This window comes from Acomys russatus, chromosome 3 (genome assembly GCF_903995435.1).
Source record: "Acomys russatus chromosome 3, mAcoRus1.1, whole genome shotgun sequence".
NCBI lineage: Eukaryota > Metazoa > Chordata > Mammalia > Rodentia > Muridae > Acomys > Acomys russatus.
The window spans coordinates 9215760-9230212 of NC_067139.1; the positions used below are offsets into that span (position 1 = coordinate 9215760).

The 14453-nt window shown below is 45.8% G+C and overlaps 2 protein-coding genes across 2 annotated transcripts; one reads left to right on the forward strand and one right to left on the reverse strand.

Moving 5' to 3' along the window:
* Positions 1 to 12076: 12076 nt before the first annotated feature.
* On the reverse strand, positions 12077 to 12486 carry LOC127209255 (histone H2B type 1-A). Its single transcript, XM_051168856.1, has one exon. The coding sequence runs from the start codon at positions 12484 to 12486 to the stop codon at positions 12103 to 12105; it is 384 nt and encodes a 127-aa protein (XP_051024813.1). The 3' UTR covers positions 12077 to 12102.
* Positions 12487 to 12792: 306 nt separating this feature from the next.
* On the forward strand, positions 12793 to 13182 carry LOC127209233 (histone H2A type 4-like). The gene has a single exon (XM_051168838.1). It carries the CDS (start codon positions 12793 to 12795, stop codon positions 13180 to 13182), a length of 390 nt encoding a protein of 129 aa, XP_051024795.1.
* The last annotated feature ends 1271 nt before the right edge of the window (positions 13183 to 14453 follow it).

Here is a 14453-nt window from a genome sequence, read left to right on the forward strand (position 1 = left end):
GTCTCCAGGACCCACGGTGGAAGGAGGCAACTGACTCCCGAAGGCTGGCTCCTGACCATCACATACATGAAGGTATATGTACTTTTTACACACACACACACACACACACACACACACACACAGAGAGAGAGAGAGAGAGAGAGAGAGAGAGAGAGAGAGAGAGAGAGTTCACATAACAGTTAAAAAACAATAAGTAAAAACTGTGGAGCTGTAAAGATTCAAGTGGTAGGGATGGCAAGATGGCTTAGTGGGTAAAGAAGCTCACTGCCAAGCCTAAGGACCTGGGTTCCATCCTCAAGTCCCATATACTGGAAATAGAGATCCAAATCCTGCAGGTTACTTTGTCCTCTAACCTTCACATGGGCACAATGACTCTCTCTCTCTCTCTCTCTCTCTCTCTCTCTCTCTCTCTCTCTCTCTCTCTCTCTCCATTGTGAACCAGATAAATCCTTCTTCTTTTGGGATGTTTTTGGAGGACCTTTCACCAGTCAGAAGTGTGTTCATGCGTGAACTGAGCTCAATCCTGATGCAGGTACTAGTTCTTGAGAGAAAGAAAAAAGAAAGGAAGGAAGGAAGGAGGAAGGAAAGCAAGCAGCTCATCATAAACAATGGAAGTGAATTGGAACTTTGACCAGCAACCAGTGGATTGGTGAATTCCTTTGCAATGCAGCTCACTGTTTTTGAATACCAATAGAACAGTTCCTCCACACTGGAGGCTGTCTATAATGTAACTATAGATACATCGTCACACCTTGAAGACCAATCTATGTTTTTAACCAACCTCCCACCCCAGATTTTCATGAGTTTACACAATAAAAGACAAAATAAAGTTGTGGATTCTAGTTCTGATTTCTAGAGTGGAACCTAGTCTGGACTGACTGGCTACCAGCTGCTAGATAGTCGTTCACAGTGGAGCTGGGGAGCTGCACATGGCTGTGTGTCCTTCAGCAGTGTCTCCTATTCATGGAGAATCACTGACAAACAGCGTAGGAACCTAGACAGCAAACACCACATACTGGCGAGCAGGATGTGATAAGCGCTCTTGATGCCCTGGACTTAATTCATTTTACTGTGATTTTATGTAGTTTTTTTTTTTTTTAATAACAGTGATACTTAACAGTCCGAGTATGCGACAGTGGCTCTGTTTATGGCTGCTTATACCTAGTAGGAACAGAGCGCTGTGCTATAGGGGGTGCCAGTATTTTAGCTTGTACGGAAGATGCTAAATAAGTGAACTTGCTCCTACTCTGATCCCTGCCCCCACTGTCATCCACCCACATGGGTGCCACCGACTCCCTAAAACCTCGCCCATCTGTTTCACCTCTGCACTCAGGAGATCTGCCTCTGTCACTTTTGATTACATGTTCCAAGCTCCTTAGCCAAAGCTTTGCATCCACTGACCTCCAGCTGCTACCCAGTCACATCACCCCACTGCATCTCCATTTTCCCCGGTCACATTAGATTGCTTTTTATTACTCAAGAGAAGCCATCTCTAGCCATACCTCAGTGTTGGTGACTTCCATGTCCCTCACTGAACCTTACCTTTCCTCCACATGGCATTTTCTGACACTGTCCTCCAGATGTGGCTCAAATATTCTCTTCCTTGGAAACATTTCCTCTCTCGCCAATCTCTTCAGATCAGAGCCAGACTCTCAACCCGTACATCTCAGCAAGTTTTATACATAAGTAGTAAAGCAGCAGCTTTGCGTTTGCACTTATGATTTTAAAAAAAAATTCTCAGTTCATTTGTTTGTTCACTTCTTTATACATAAACTCCTCAAATCACTGTCTAATACGCGACCAATGTCCAGTGCCACTTTGTGTCCCCAGGCTCGGTACCCTTGTCCAGTGTAGGCTCTGTTTCTTAACCATTAAACCTTATTATACAACCCAACTAGCTTACACAAGAGGGAAAAAAGGTTAAAGGGAAAAAAAGTGAACCTTCCGGTATCCGTTCCAAGGAACAGGTCCCTAGGTGTCTCTGGCCTGTGTGCTGGTCCAGCCTGTTCACTGATCCATGTGCTCTCAAGCCCAGTCTGAACCTGCTGCTGCTCTCTCCTCTCCGCCTGTCTGTGTCACATGCCAAGGGCAGTCTCCTTCTCCCATTGAGGGTCGATTAGAAAAACAATAGTCCAGGTGGAGTCCCCAGGTCTGTTTCCTAAATTCCAGGCCCAGGATGGCTCCACCCAGTCTATCTCAGGTATCCATGAGGTGTCCAAGGGTAAAGCCCACCAAGACTGCTTTCACCTGTGACAAAGCTTACAGTCTTTCCCACAGTCCAGTGACTGGATATATGACTTTTAAGTGTACTTTACACTATATTTTTTTCTTAATGAAATGCTTTGTCGGGTCTCTTACACCAGCAGGTAGGGCTGGAACAGGAGGGGACCCGGGCCCACCGTTTCCTTTCCTGAGGGCTGAGCAGGATGGTAAGTGTCGGCAACCCAGGAGGAAAATTCTGAGTATAGGGAGTGGGAGGGGTATAAGGCAGCAGGAGATATGACGTCTCCCAGGAAGTAAAGTCGTCTGATACTGTGGGACCAATTGGTTTGTGTTACGCGGATGTTGGCACGCAGGGCTCACACCAGGATGTGTCTGGATGGACCATGCTGAGTTATTCCTATGTGGAAGTATTTACGAGAGATTGTTGCTGAAACATGAGCCAGGCTCGGATCTGTCGTCAAGGCCTCAGAGGGCTGACAGATTCGGCCATAGAGCCCAACAATGCTTGAGTCTTGTTTGGTTCTAAATTTGTCCTTTGGTTTCCTTGTAGTCAGTCAATTTAACACTTTCCCAGCTTGGAGCTGGAGAGATGGCTCAGTAGTTAACAGTACTGGCTCGTTCCCTCTGGCATGCAGTCATGCATGCAGACAGAGCACATACATTAAAAAAAAGGAAAGAAAGAAGAAAGGAAGGAAGGAAGGAAGGAAGACTTCTCTACTCCATGAGACTTTCTCAGCCAGCTTTCTTTTTTCTTTTTTTTAATTTGTTCACTTTACATCCCTATTGTAGACCCCCTCCCTTGTGGCCTCCCGATGCCACCCTCCTTTCCTCCTCCCTCCCTCCCCTCTCCCTCCCTCCCCTATTGCTCAGAGAGGGGTGCCCTCCTCCCTTAACATCTGACCTCAGCCTATCAAGTTTCATCTGGACTGCCTGTATGTTCTTCCTCTGTGGTCAACATGGGAGGGCCAGAGTCCATGTCAGAAGTAGCTCCTATTCCCCATATCATGGGACCCATAAGGACAGTGTCAGCTTGCTTTCTTAAAGAACCCAGGATCACCAGCCCTGACATGGTCCCATCTATAATTACCTGGGTCTTCCCCATTGATATTTTTTAAAGATTTATTTATTGTACATGAGTACTTTATCTGCAGAAGAGGGCACCAGATAATACTATAGATGGTTGCGAGCCACCATGTGGTTGCTGGGAATTGAACTCAGGACCTCTGGAAGAGCAGGCGGTACTCTAAACCACTGAGCCATCTCTCCAGTGCCCCCCCCACCCCCCATTGATATTTAATTGAGAAAATACCTTACAGTCTGATATTATGGAGGGATTTTCTCAATTGATTTTTCCCTCATTTCAGATAACTCTAGCTTGTGTCAAGTTGACATGAAATTAGTCAGCACAATGGTCACGTGATACAAGTCACATGATAACCATGTGTTACTCGTAACACTGAGGAATTTAGACCAAAGAAGAAAGTGTAAGCCCACGTGGAAGCAATGGTGGGTTGATTTTATTGTTGTTGCGTGGGACCCTGAATGCTGACGTAGTTAAATATGGTCCAGCTGTGATGAGTTTCAGGATTCCAGATGCCACAGTACAGAAAAAGGAACTGCGTAGCAGACCTGAGCATCCGCTGCTCTCTTGGATTCCTAACAGCAGAAGAGAAGGGGCGGGGTTGAACTGAGGATCCCAAGCAAGGAAACCAGGATGATGAACAAATCTCCTCAAAGGATCAGCCGTGCCTTTCTGTTGTCTGAGTCTCAATGCTTCCTCCAATTGCCTTCTGGCATCGGATACAGGGACAAGCCCATGCACCCCATTGCCCTCTGCTTACCCCTGTGCTCTGCTCTACTTAAGAACAAGACGGGGCAAGTTGACCATTGACCTGGCTGAGGTTTTCACCATGCTATGTTGAAAGCTGTTCCTTGGGTTTGTCTGAGAGATGTGAATGCAATGAAAAGACCTGCTTGAAATAGATTTAAAAAACAAAACAAGGAAGGAGCTGTATAGAGGACTGCTCCTGAGAGGCTGCTGAGACTGAGGACACCTGCTGAGCACAGTCTGCAGCACACAGTCCTCCACCCTTTCTCCCAACAGACACAACATTACTTACTTCTTATGCCATGTTCATTTTTGAAATTCATTACAAGAGTAAGTACTACAGTTCTTGTAGTAAGAGGCACAAATTTACACCCAATTTCTGACATCTTCAAATTATCCTGTTGTAGACTATGTTTGCTACTTTGTGGGTTCCTTTTTTTCTCTTCCAACCTTCTCAACCCTTATTCAACCCTTCCAACCCCCCAATACTAGGTATGAGACAAAGAATGGTAAAGGAGAAAGAGGATATCTTTATAGCTAGACTACTTCCTGCTGACTAGGGATGTCAAGTTTCTTGGGGCAAATCTGATATTTGGCCATCGGGATTTTCAATTTCTTCTTCTCCTCTTTTTGCACATGACCACTTGACAAAACCCAACAATAGCAGGCAGCAACCAGCAACCAGGAGCAGCAGCCACAGCAGCCAGTCTCTGGGCTCAAGCATTTATTTACCCTCTCAAGCGTCCCCAGAATTCCAAATGTCACACACCTGCCTCTGGCAAAATCACACCCCTACTAAAGCACAAGGAAAAATATATTCAGCTGCTGTGGACAATCTGAAGCAGCATCATATCCCACCCCTAGGATAAAAACAGAACACATATTCCTGTAACATTTCTGTGTTTTTAAAGAAACCAAAATTCCTCGCTACACCTTGCACACCACCAGTGTTCCTTCCAACTCCATGTCTGATCATCTCTGGGAAGATGTAATGTAAACTAATTTTTTTAATGCTGGATTGCTTGTGTCACACTCCCATACTCTGAATCAACATTGGAGGCAGGGTGTTCCCAACAAGATGATGTGTAATAGAGCAATAGGACAAAACAGAAAGATTTAGAATTGTTTTTAGGATCCTTCTACTGCAGTACATTGTCCTGGGTAACTTTATTTTAACCTGTTACTTATATACGTGTATTTCTGGGAGTTAGTTTCATAGTAAACTGTATTTCTTAAATTATTGCAGTAAAAACAATTTTTATGAACTTCTCAACCCCGCTACACATTTTGTCTGTTTGAATTCTGTGTGCTATTGCTGATGTCTGAATTCTTCCTCACTTAGATGTTTATCAGCAAGACAGTTTCCTCTTTAGGGTTTTTCATAAAAGACATTAGAGATAATTCACTATTAATCCCTCTGCTCCTCACTCATCCATACTGGAGAGTAATCAGACATCCATATGTCCTCCCTTTGGCTTTAACATCAAGCTCTGTCTGTCCTTGCTTCTTTCCAATTTCATTAGTCTACAATCCCCTCCCCCACAGCCTTGTTACAGTAGAGCATCCCATTTATTGTACTCTCTACCATATGCGTTCTTACTTTTTAAATGAAAAAAAAAAAACAATATTCACCAAAAAATGCTTTATTTTCCAATATTTCTCTCATATAGCATAATTTTTTATCAACTGAGAAGAGAGCAACACTAGCATTTTGAAGTGAGCACAGTTATTACATCAGATAGATGTTTACTGGAATATATACTTATTTTAAAATGCAATCCCAGCTCTTCTCAGAAGACATTTTCTCAGTAGAATTTCAGATAACTCTAGTTCGCATGTCAAGTTGACACAGGACCAGCCAGGGTACTTAGCAAATTATTGAGCTAAGCCTGCATATCAAACATCTTGTAAACATCTACTGAGTTTGGCAGAGATCTGTTCTTTGTTAATTTTATAGAGTGAGCGACGTTTGCATCTGACACAATATTCAGGCATCCTTATTTTCCTTGCTGGACCTCAGTTTGCTATTGTTATTTTTTATGGGACTCAAGGTTGTTGTTCATATTAAAGGATGATTTGTGGGTTCTTACGAGCGAGGCTGTCCTGGGCTCCACAGTGGTAGCACTCCGAAGCTTTCCCTGGGTCGTATCATATTTCTAAAACAAAAATAGGCTTTTCTCATGATCTGGAATGGCTTGACTGGCCACATTTGTCCTTTCCTTAAACATTTAATAGTGAACAGCGAAAGCTGGTGTGAAGATGTCAGCCCAACCCTCCTCCATGCCCATCGCACTGCTCCCTGATTTCCAGATTCATGTTAAACATTTGATATTTGAGCAACTTACATTCGATCATTATTTTTAAACATGCTCATTCTTTAAAACTATAGTCCTAGAATTTTAAAACAATTCCTGAACTCTTGTTCCAGTTTTTTCTACATGAAGCACCCAGATTTAATCATTTCCCTCAACTGCGTATCATGTTCATTTCTGTACGTTTGAGTTTAAATTTATAGACACGAATACTAAGACAACTGTTAACTTTGTGAATTTTAAGGGGATTTTTGTATCTTGGCACACAGAGTTTTGTGATGTTTGCTGCGCGGCTGATGCTCTCTGCAGCCCTTAACTACTGCGTGTGCCGGGGATTCACTGAGCATTCGGCCTTGCCTGGTTTAGTCTTCTGTGTCCAATGTTCCTGCCGGGGCACTGGAGCCTCCTGCCATGCCCACCTCACCATTAAAATGTCTTCTTGGGATATAATCTGTATGTAATACAAAGAAAAGAAGCCATTCTTTCGCTAAATGGCTCCACGGGTGTCAGGTTTGCATGTATCTTTCACGTTTTTATTTACACAGTACAGTTACAGATGCGAATGCCTTGCGGCTCCTCAAAACTCCTGGCTAAAAAAGATGAAGCACGCCACCAGACGCAGAGAGGCGCTTTACCGCTTAACTCCCATCCTGCACGTCTGCTTTCCAAAAATAAATCACAGATTATTTTCATTTCTAATCCAATCCTTCGCTATTATTTTATCCTTAGAATACAGGAAGGTCCCTAAAGGGGATCTCACACTTTCATTCTTTTTCAACTACATAGATCAGCTCAGAAACGTCCAATCTAGACCTGTTCCTTCCCCCCACTTACAGCGTCACTACTGGACTCTGCCCTGACCACTGCACACCTGCCTCACCCAGTACCATCCAAGAACAGAAACCACATCCTCGAGACCACTGGAGAGAAAACCCCTTCTGACGCTGCCGTCGCCAGCACTCAATTCTCCCCACAGTCACATTACTGTGTGAAAGCCGCGGTCTCTCAAGAACGTATGACGCATCAAGTAAATCCTCTGTGATCCTGCAATCCACCTATATGCTCCTTGTGAGAAGGTTGAACGGCTGACAAGATTCTTCGGTTTCAGCTTCGCTCACTGGTTGGCCTTTGCCACGTGGGAGGAGCCCGTTTGCTTGGAAGTGTGAGCTGTTGGCTTAATATGTGCATATGGGAGAAGGCAGCATTCCTAGCGATGGTGTCTCCTCCCAAACAGCTTGAGTTTGTCTTCATTTCTGCCACTTGAATGTAGACCGGGAAGGTGACCACTGTCTTGTGGCCCTGCGCTGTGCAGACCAGCTCCGGATCTCACCCAGCCTCGCTGTGAACCCAACGGCTCAGGAACGCGCCCCGGAACAGAACTTATTTTGGTGAACACAGCATGGAGTCCGTTGCCCCTCACTGTTGATGTGACTTAGCCTAAGCACTTCTCTCTCCCCACTCCACCATGGATGTACCTGTTATAAGAAAAATGGTACAAAATGGGTGACTGTCGAGGCACATTTCACTCCCAACCATGACGCTGAGCCCAGATTTGTGGCTCAGTGGATGCTGTTAAGTCTCCTTAGCAGCCCAAGGGCCTTACCAGTGCTGCCTCCTTTACATACTTGCGTCCGGTCACATGAGCTTGGAGACTGCAAACCTCACACCTCGCTGCAGCTCGGATCCTACTCACCTTTTGCTGTCCTTCCACAGCCTCGTGGCAGCCGTGCCAGGCTTGTCCCCACGGTGCTCCAGAAAGCTGCTGGCACTCAGCAGAGCCGGGAAGCATAGGGAATGTCCGCAAGAGACCAGTCATCGTCTGCTCCTCACTGACATGAAAACAGCCTTACCAGGATACCAGGCACTCGTCCATCAGCAGCTCTGCGGTGCGTGGCGGAGCAAGTGGCGTCTTGTCTGGCACGCTTCAGCAAGCCTCTAAGTGCGATGGTGGACGGGCAGGGCTTTGCACCTGGCCCAGTCAGTACCTCGTATCCGAGAATGAGAGAGTCATCATCCACAGCTAGGCAGTGGCCAAGTAAAACTGGCCAACAGCCGCATCAAGTTCACGAGTCAAGGCTCTTTGGGAGCCAGGCCCATGCTAGAGGGCCGTATACGTTTGACTTTGGTGGTGTGTAGCGTGTCGGACTCATGGGTCGGATAACAAAATTGGTATTAGCACTGACATTTGATGTGACAGGTTCACCAGTGAAAATTGCTTCCTGATGGTACCGTTATCTCTAAATATGCAAATGAACCCTGCCACATTTTTTTTTCCAGGGGAAATTTGGATACTAGATAAGTCAGGTTCGGGTGCTCAGTGTGAAGGCTTGGCCTGCCCCTTTCCGGGCCTTCTGGTAGTAATTAGCATCATCCCAGATGCAAGGCAGAAAAGCCCAGAGATACAGGTTTGGGGAATGTGTACCAAGATATCAGAGAAGAAGAGTTTATCTCTGTTGGCAACGTGTAGGGGAAAATGTACCCTGTAGGTCAGCACTTTTGGGAGCTACTGAACCCGGGCTGCAGCGCCAGTATTCAGAGGGAATCTTGTCTCAAAGCATTTGTGTTGGAAACGGACAGCTTGTCCACTAACTGAGCCCTCTGGTTTGCATTCCTTCACAGTTTGTGATCGCTTCACATGTTTATGACAGGATTCTCTTCCATGGTGTTTGTGCTCTTCAGTACTCATGGGAGAGGGGATAGGTCATCCCATATTTTTGTTAGAGGATTCTAAGTGGAAGATGTGCTCTTTATCACATGAAATCTTTCTCCAAGAGCAGATCAACATTAAAGGAAAAATAAGACGCTAATTGACTACTTTGAAATTTTAACCAGAACTGAGCACAGGGGTCCACGCTTGTAATCCCAGCGCCCAGGGAGGCAGAGGCAGGAGTGTCTCTGTGAGTTCGTGGTCAGCCTGGTCTACAAAGCAAGTCCAGGACAGTCAAGGGCTACACAGGGAAACTGTCTCAAAAATAAATAAAGAAAAACATAACTAAAATCTTCAATTTGACAATTTGATTTATATTTCCTTTAAAAGAGCTACACTATTCATACATGCTTTCTTACATTAAAAAACTTAATTTGAAATCAAATATAGTTTAAATTATCACAGATATCATAGATAGGAGAAATAGCTCAGTAGTTAAAAGTGCTTTTCTTCTCTTCCAGAAGACTCCAGTTCAGTCCACAGAACCCACAACCAATATCTCACAACTGCATCTAACCCAGGTCCACAGGCTCTGATAATTCTGACCTCTAAGGACACCTGCACAAACATACACAAACCTTCACATACCCACATACTGCACATACACACACACACACACACACACACACACACACACACACACACACACAATTTTTTAATTCATAGGGGAAAAGACTTTGTACTTTTGTGCAAGTGATATCCATAAAGGTAACTCCTAAGTGCTTGAGCGGTGAGCCCAAAGACATAGCAGACAGGACATCTGAGAATACACCGCACAGAAGCATGTGTTGTCTGTAACCAGGGGTCCCAGCTGCCAGAATAAAACACTTGGAGCTGCAAACATCTGTACAGCTTCCAAATCCGATGCATCTGAAGCTGAAACACTGATAAAATTTTCAGGCTTGTATTTTCACTTAGAAACATAATTTAAAATTCACTCAATTTGTTATATGCAGCAATTGGTTAATAGTGGTGGGGTTTTTTTCCCCTTTTTTCAATAACTGACTAGTATTGTATAGACATAACCACTTGTCCTGGTTTGTTCTCTTTGTCAAGGTGACAAGAGTTATTTGGGAAGAGGACCTTCAGTTGAGAAAATGCCTCCACCAGATTGGTCTGGGTGTACAAGTTTGTGGGACGTGTTCTTGATTAGTGGTTGATGTGGGAGGACCCACAGTACTGTGCCACCCTGAGCTGGTGGTTCTGGGTTGTTCAAGAAAACAGGCTGAGCAATCCAGTGCAGAACACTCCTCCACGGTCTCAGCTTCGGTTCCTGCCTCCAGGTTCCTTCCTTGAGTTTCTTCCCTGAATTCCCTTCATGATGAACTACAACTGTAAGATGAAATAAACACTTTTCTCCCCAAGAGCCACATCAAGCTTATCACAATAATAGAGCGCTTAGCTAAGATGCTGTCCCCCAAGGAACAGGGCCAGAGGGGCTATCCATCTTCCTCAAGCCTACATTGCACACCATGTTGCAAGTTGGACTCCCTGGCCCTGAGTACAGAGCTGCATCAGATACATTTAGCAGCGTTCTTATTTTCCTTTCAAATGAGTTCTTTTTCAAATTTGTGTTCCTTTCCTCCACTCTCATAACATTTGTCATGGAATGGAGTGTGTGAGCATACATGTATGAGTGATCTCACAAGATAAAGTCCCTGGTAGCATAAGGCTTCTGTAGCAAAAAAAACCCAAAAACAAAAAACAAAAAAACAAAAACAAAAACAAAAAACAAAAAACAAAAAAACAAAAACAGAAACCACACACACACACACACACACACATAAATGAGAAAGTAGTCTCAGTCATTTTTGAATGAAAGAACTGGCACAGAAAATTTGGGGCATGTTAATTTATATGACCAAAAAAGGCTTTACATTAGCTGTAGTTTATTATAAAATAAATTCATGTGATCTGGATTTTTTAATGTGATGCTAAAACCTATGGGGCAGGCTTAAGATGTGCAGTGTCGTGGGTCAAACTTATCTCACGGAGGGAATGCTTATGCCTCACCCTCCTAAATGTGACCATGCTTAGAAGCTTAGAAACAATGCCTATGGACGTAGTTTTAATACTGAAGTGAGGTCATCCTGCACTGTGGAATAGAGCCTTGTAATGGTTTGAATATGAAATGTCTCCCACATGTTCGTACGTTTGAACACTTGGTTCCTTGTGGTGGTTTGAATGGGCCTGGCCCCATAGGCTTAGGTATTTGAACGCTAAGTCACCAGGGAGTGGACCTGTTTGAGAAGAATTATAATGTGTGGTCTTATTGGGCAAAGTGTTTCACTGGGGGTGGATTTTGAGGCTTCAAAAACTCAGTCAGGCCCACCTCGTCTCATCTGTCTCCTCATTCTTCTTCCCTCCTCTCACCAGTCTGTCTCTGCCTGTTTCTGTATCTTTCTTCTCTCTCCTCTCTCCCTCCTGTTCCAGCACTCTCTCTGGCTGAATTACTATTCTCAGATACGAATGTATAATGTGCATACTAGGGTTAAGGAGTCTGGCCACAGCAGAGGGCAGTGCACTGCTGTGACGTGGAGCAGGCTCTCTTCCTGGCAGAACCTTTCCGTTATGGTTCTGTTGAGTGCCAGCCTTACCCCAGCCTGCTCCGTTAACATTCTATCGCTGCGGGCAGACTACACATGACATAACCGCTGTCAGGGCTGAAGCCTTTTCGGCTACTTCCCGCCACACATAGGCCTAGCCGGGGTCTCAGTGCCCACAGAGCTCAGTTGAAGGTCTGAAAGATGGGCCAGCTAGACGCCCCGCACCCACCGACCAGAGATGACGTCACCCAAAGGCAGGCGCCTGAACGGCAACCTTAGCCGGAGAGGCCGTTATTATCGTTTGTCAGTTGGCTAGAGGCCAACAGATCTACTAGGAAGCATTTGACCCAAAGATGGCAAGTGGGACTCAGGCCACAACCGCAGGCAGGGCCAAGGCTTGGTTCAGACCATGGTGAGCACAGCTCTCGTCAGAGGGGGTGGGTGGCTCTGAAAAGAGCCTTTGGGTGATGGGTGAGCCGCGCTTGCTCACTTGGAGCTGGTGTACTTGGTGACGGCCTTGGTGCCCTCCGACACGGCGTGCTTGGCCAGTTCCCCGGGCAGCAGCAGGCGCACGGCCGTCTGGATCTCCCGCGACGTGATGGTCGAGCGCTTGTTGTAGTGCGCCAGGCGCGACGCCTCGGCTGCGATGCGCTCGAAGATGTCTGTCACGAACGAGTTCATGATGCTCATGGCCTTGGATGAGATGCCCGTATCGGGATGCACCTGCTTCAGCACCTTGTAAATATAAATGGAGTAGCTCTCTTTACGGCATTTCTTCCGCTTGCGGCCCTCTTTCTTCTGGGTCTTGGTGACTGCCTTCTTGAATCCTTTCTTGGAAATGGTAGTGCCCTTTGCAGACACCTCCGGCATTGTGAAGACTGCTTTTGTCCCACCAATGGATCCACAAAGTGCCAACTGATGGCAAAATACAGTCCACTTGAGGCACAGAAGACAGGTATTTATAGGCGAGGCTGTCTAATGACGTCAGGGCACACATTATCTGATTGGATAACAAGTGCTCCATGCATGCAAATAAGGGGGAAATCCAGTACTGCTTCCAGATTGGCTAGTCTATCATCAATTATCCAATCAGGTGGCGATTATAATCTGCCATCACACTATAAATAGGACACAAAGCAGAGGCGCTTACAGTGTTTTTGACGCCTTTGAAGATCAATGTCTGGACGTGCGAAGCAGGGCAGCAAGGCTCGCGCCAAGGCTAAGTCCCGCTCTTTTAGGGCCGGCCTGCAGTTCCCCGTGGGCCGCGTGCACAGGCTCCTTCGCCAAGGGAAGTATGCCGAGCGCATCGGGGCGGGCACACCCGTGTACCTGACAGCCGTGCTGGAGTACCTGACGGCCGAGATCCTGGAGCTGGCCGGCAACGCGGCCCGCGACAACAAGAAGACGCGCATCATCCCGCGACACCTGCAGCTGGCCATCCGCAACGACGAGGAGCTCAACAAGCTGCTGGGACGCGTCACCATCGCGCAGGGCGGCGTCCTGCCCAACATCCAGGCCGTGCTGCTGCCCAAGAAGATCGAGAGCCACAAGGTCCAGCCTAAGTGACTCCGAGCCGGCAGCTGCGGCCAACAGCGTAAAACAAAGGCTCTTTTCAGAGCCACCTTCACGGTTAGGAAAGTAGCTGTGCGCTGTGCGTAGCGTGGCCTGTATAGCACGTGGTTGAGGGAGTAACTTAACTGTCACATGAGCTACAATGCTGATCAGAGCGTCACGCACGTCACGTCACTCCTGTCACTTGTGGATCTGCCTGCTCCTGCAGTGCGGAAGCCAGGAGCACACAGCCACGGAGGCCAGAAATGAGGCTGGATCCATTAGAATTGGAGGAAGTGGCGGTTGGGAGCTGTCAGGAGCCGAACCCTGATCCTCTGCAAAAGTGCCAAGTGCCTTCAACAGCTGTGGTGTCTGTCCCGCCCATTACCATACTTTCTTTTTTTTAATCTGGGCATGGATATCTTTAAAGTTTTGGCTAGAAAATAGAGCCATTTGATTTGTTCATTTTGTAAACACCAAAACCAGGAATGTCTCAAGCTTAACATCTTTATAGTAAATGTTCATTTAATTGTGAAAGCACTCATACCTTTGTTGCAAAATTGAAAACCACCAGGGAAAGACACCAGACAAAACTCAAGTTAAAAAAAATTTTTTAAGAATATTTTATTTAAAGCAATGTTATGACAATAGCCTCCTCTGCCAATCTGAGAACTGCTACACAACCACAACTGTCTCAACTCTAGGGCTTTCTGCCACATGAGAATGTCAATTTTGTTTTAGTTTGGTTTGGTTTGTCTTGGTGGTGGTGGTGGGTTTTTTTGGTTTTTTGTTTCGTTTCGTTTCCTGAACAAGCAGGTGAGATTACAGAAGCAGAATTAGTGTCTGGTCAGTATTTGAAGATAGAAATTATACAATAGGGGGAAGAGAAAATCCTTCTGGGAGATGAGGTGACTCTGAGATCAGTCTCCCCTTTAGATTGCTGTCAAGACTCAGCTGCTGATAGGGCTTGCCTTAGGGTCATGGTCCAGGCATCCTGTGGTTAACAATCCCCAGGCTAAGATAAGGTCCTGCTGACTGCTAGGTTTTTCTTTCTTTTCTTTTCTTTTTTTTTTTAATTTATTTAATTTTATTAATTTATTCATATTACATCTCGATTGTTAGCCCTTCCCCTGTTTCCTTCCATTCTTCCCTCCCTCCCATTTCTCTCCTTCTCCCCTCCCCTATGTCTGTGACTGAGGGAGACCTCCTCCCCCTATATATGCTCTTAGAATATCAAGTCTCTTGGTAACTTGCTATCCTTCCTCTGAGTGCCACCAGGTCTCCCC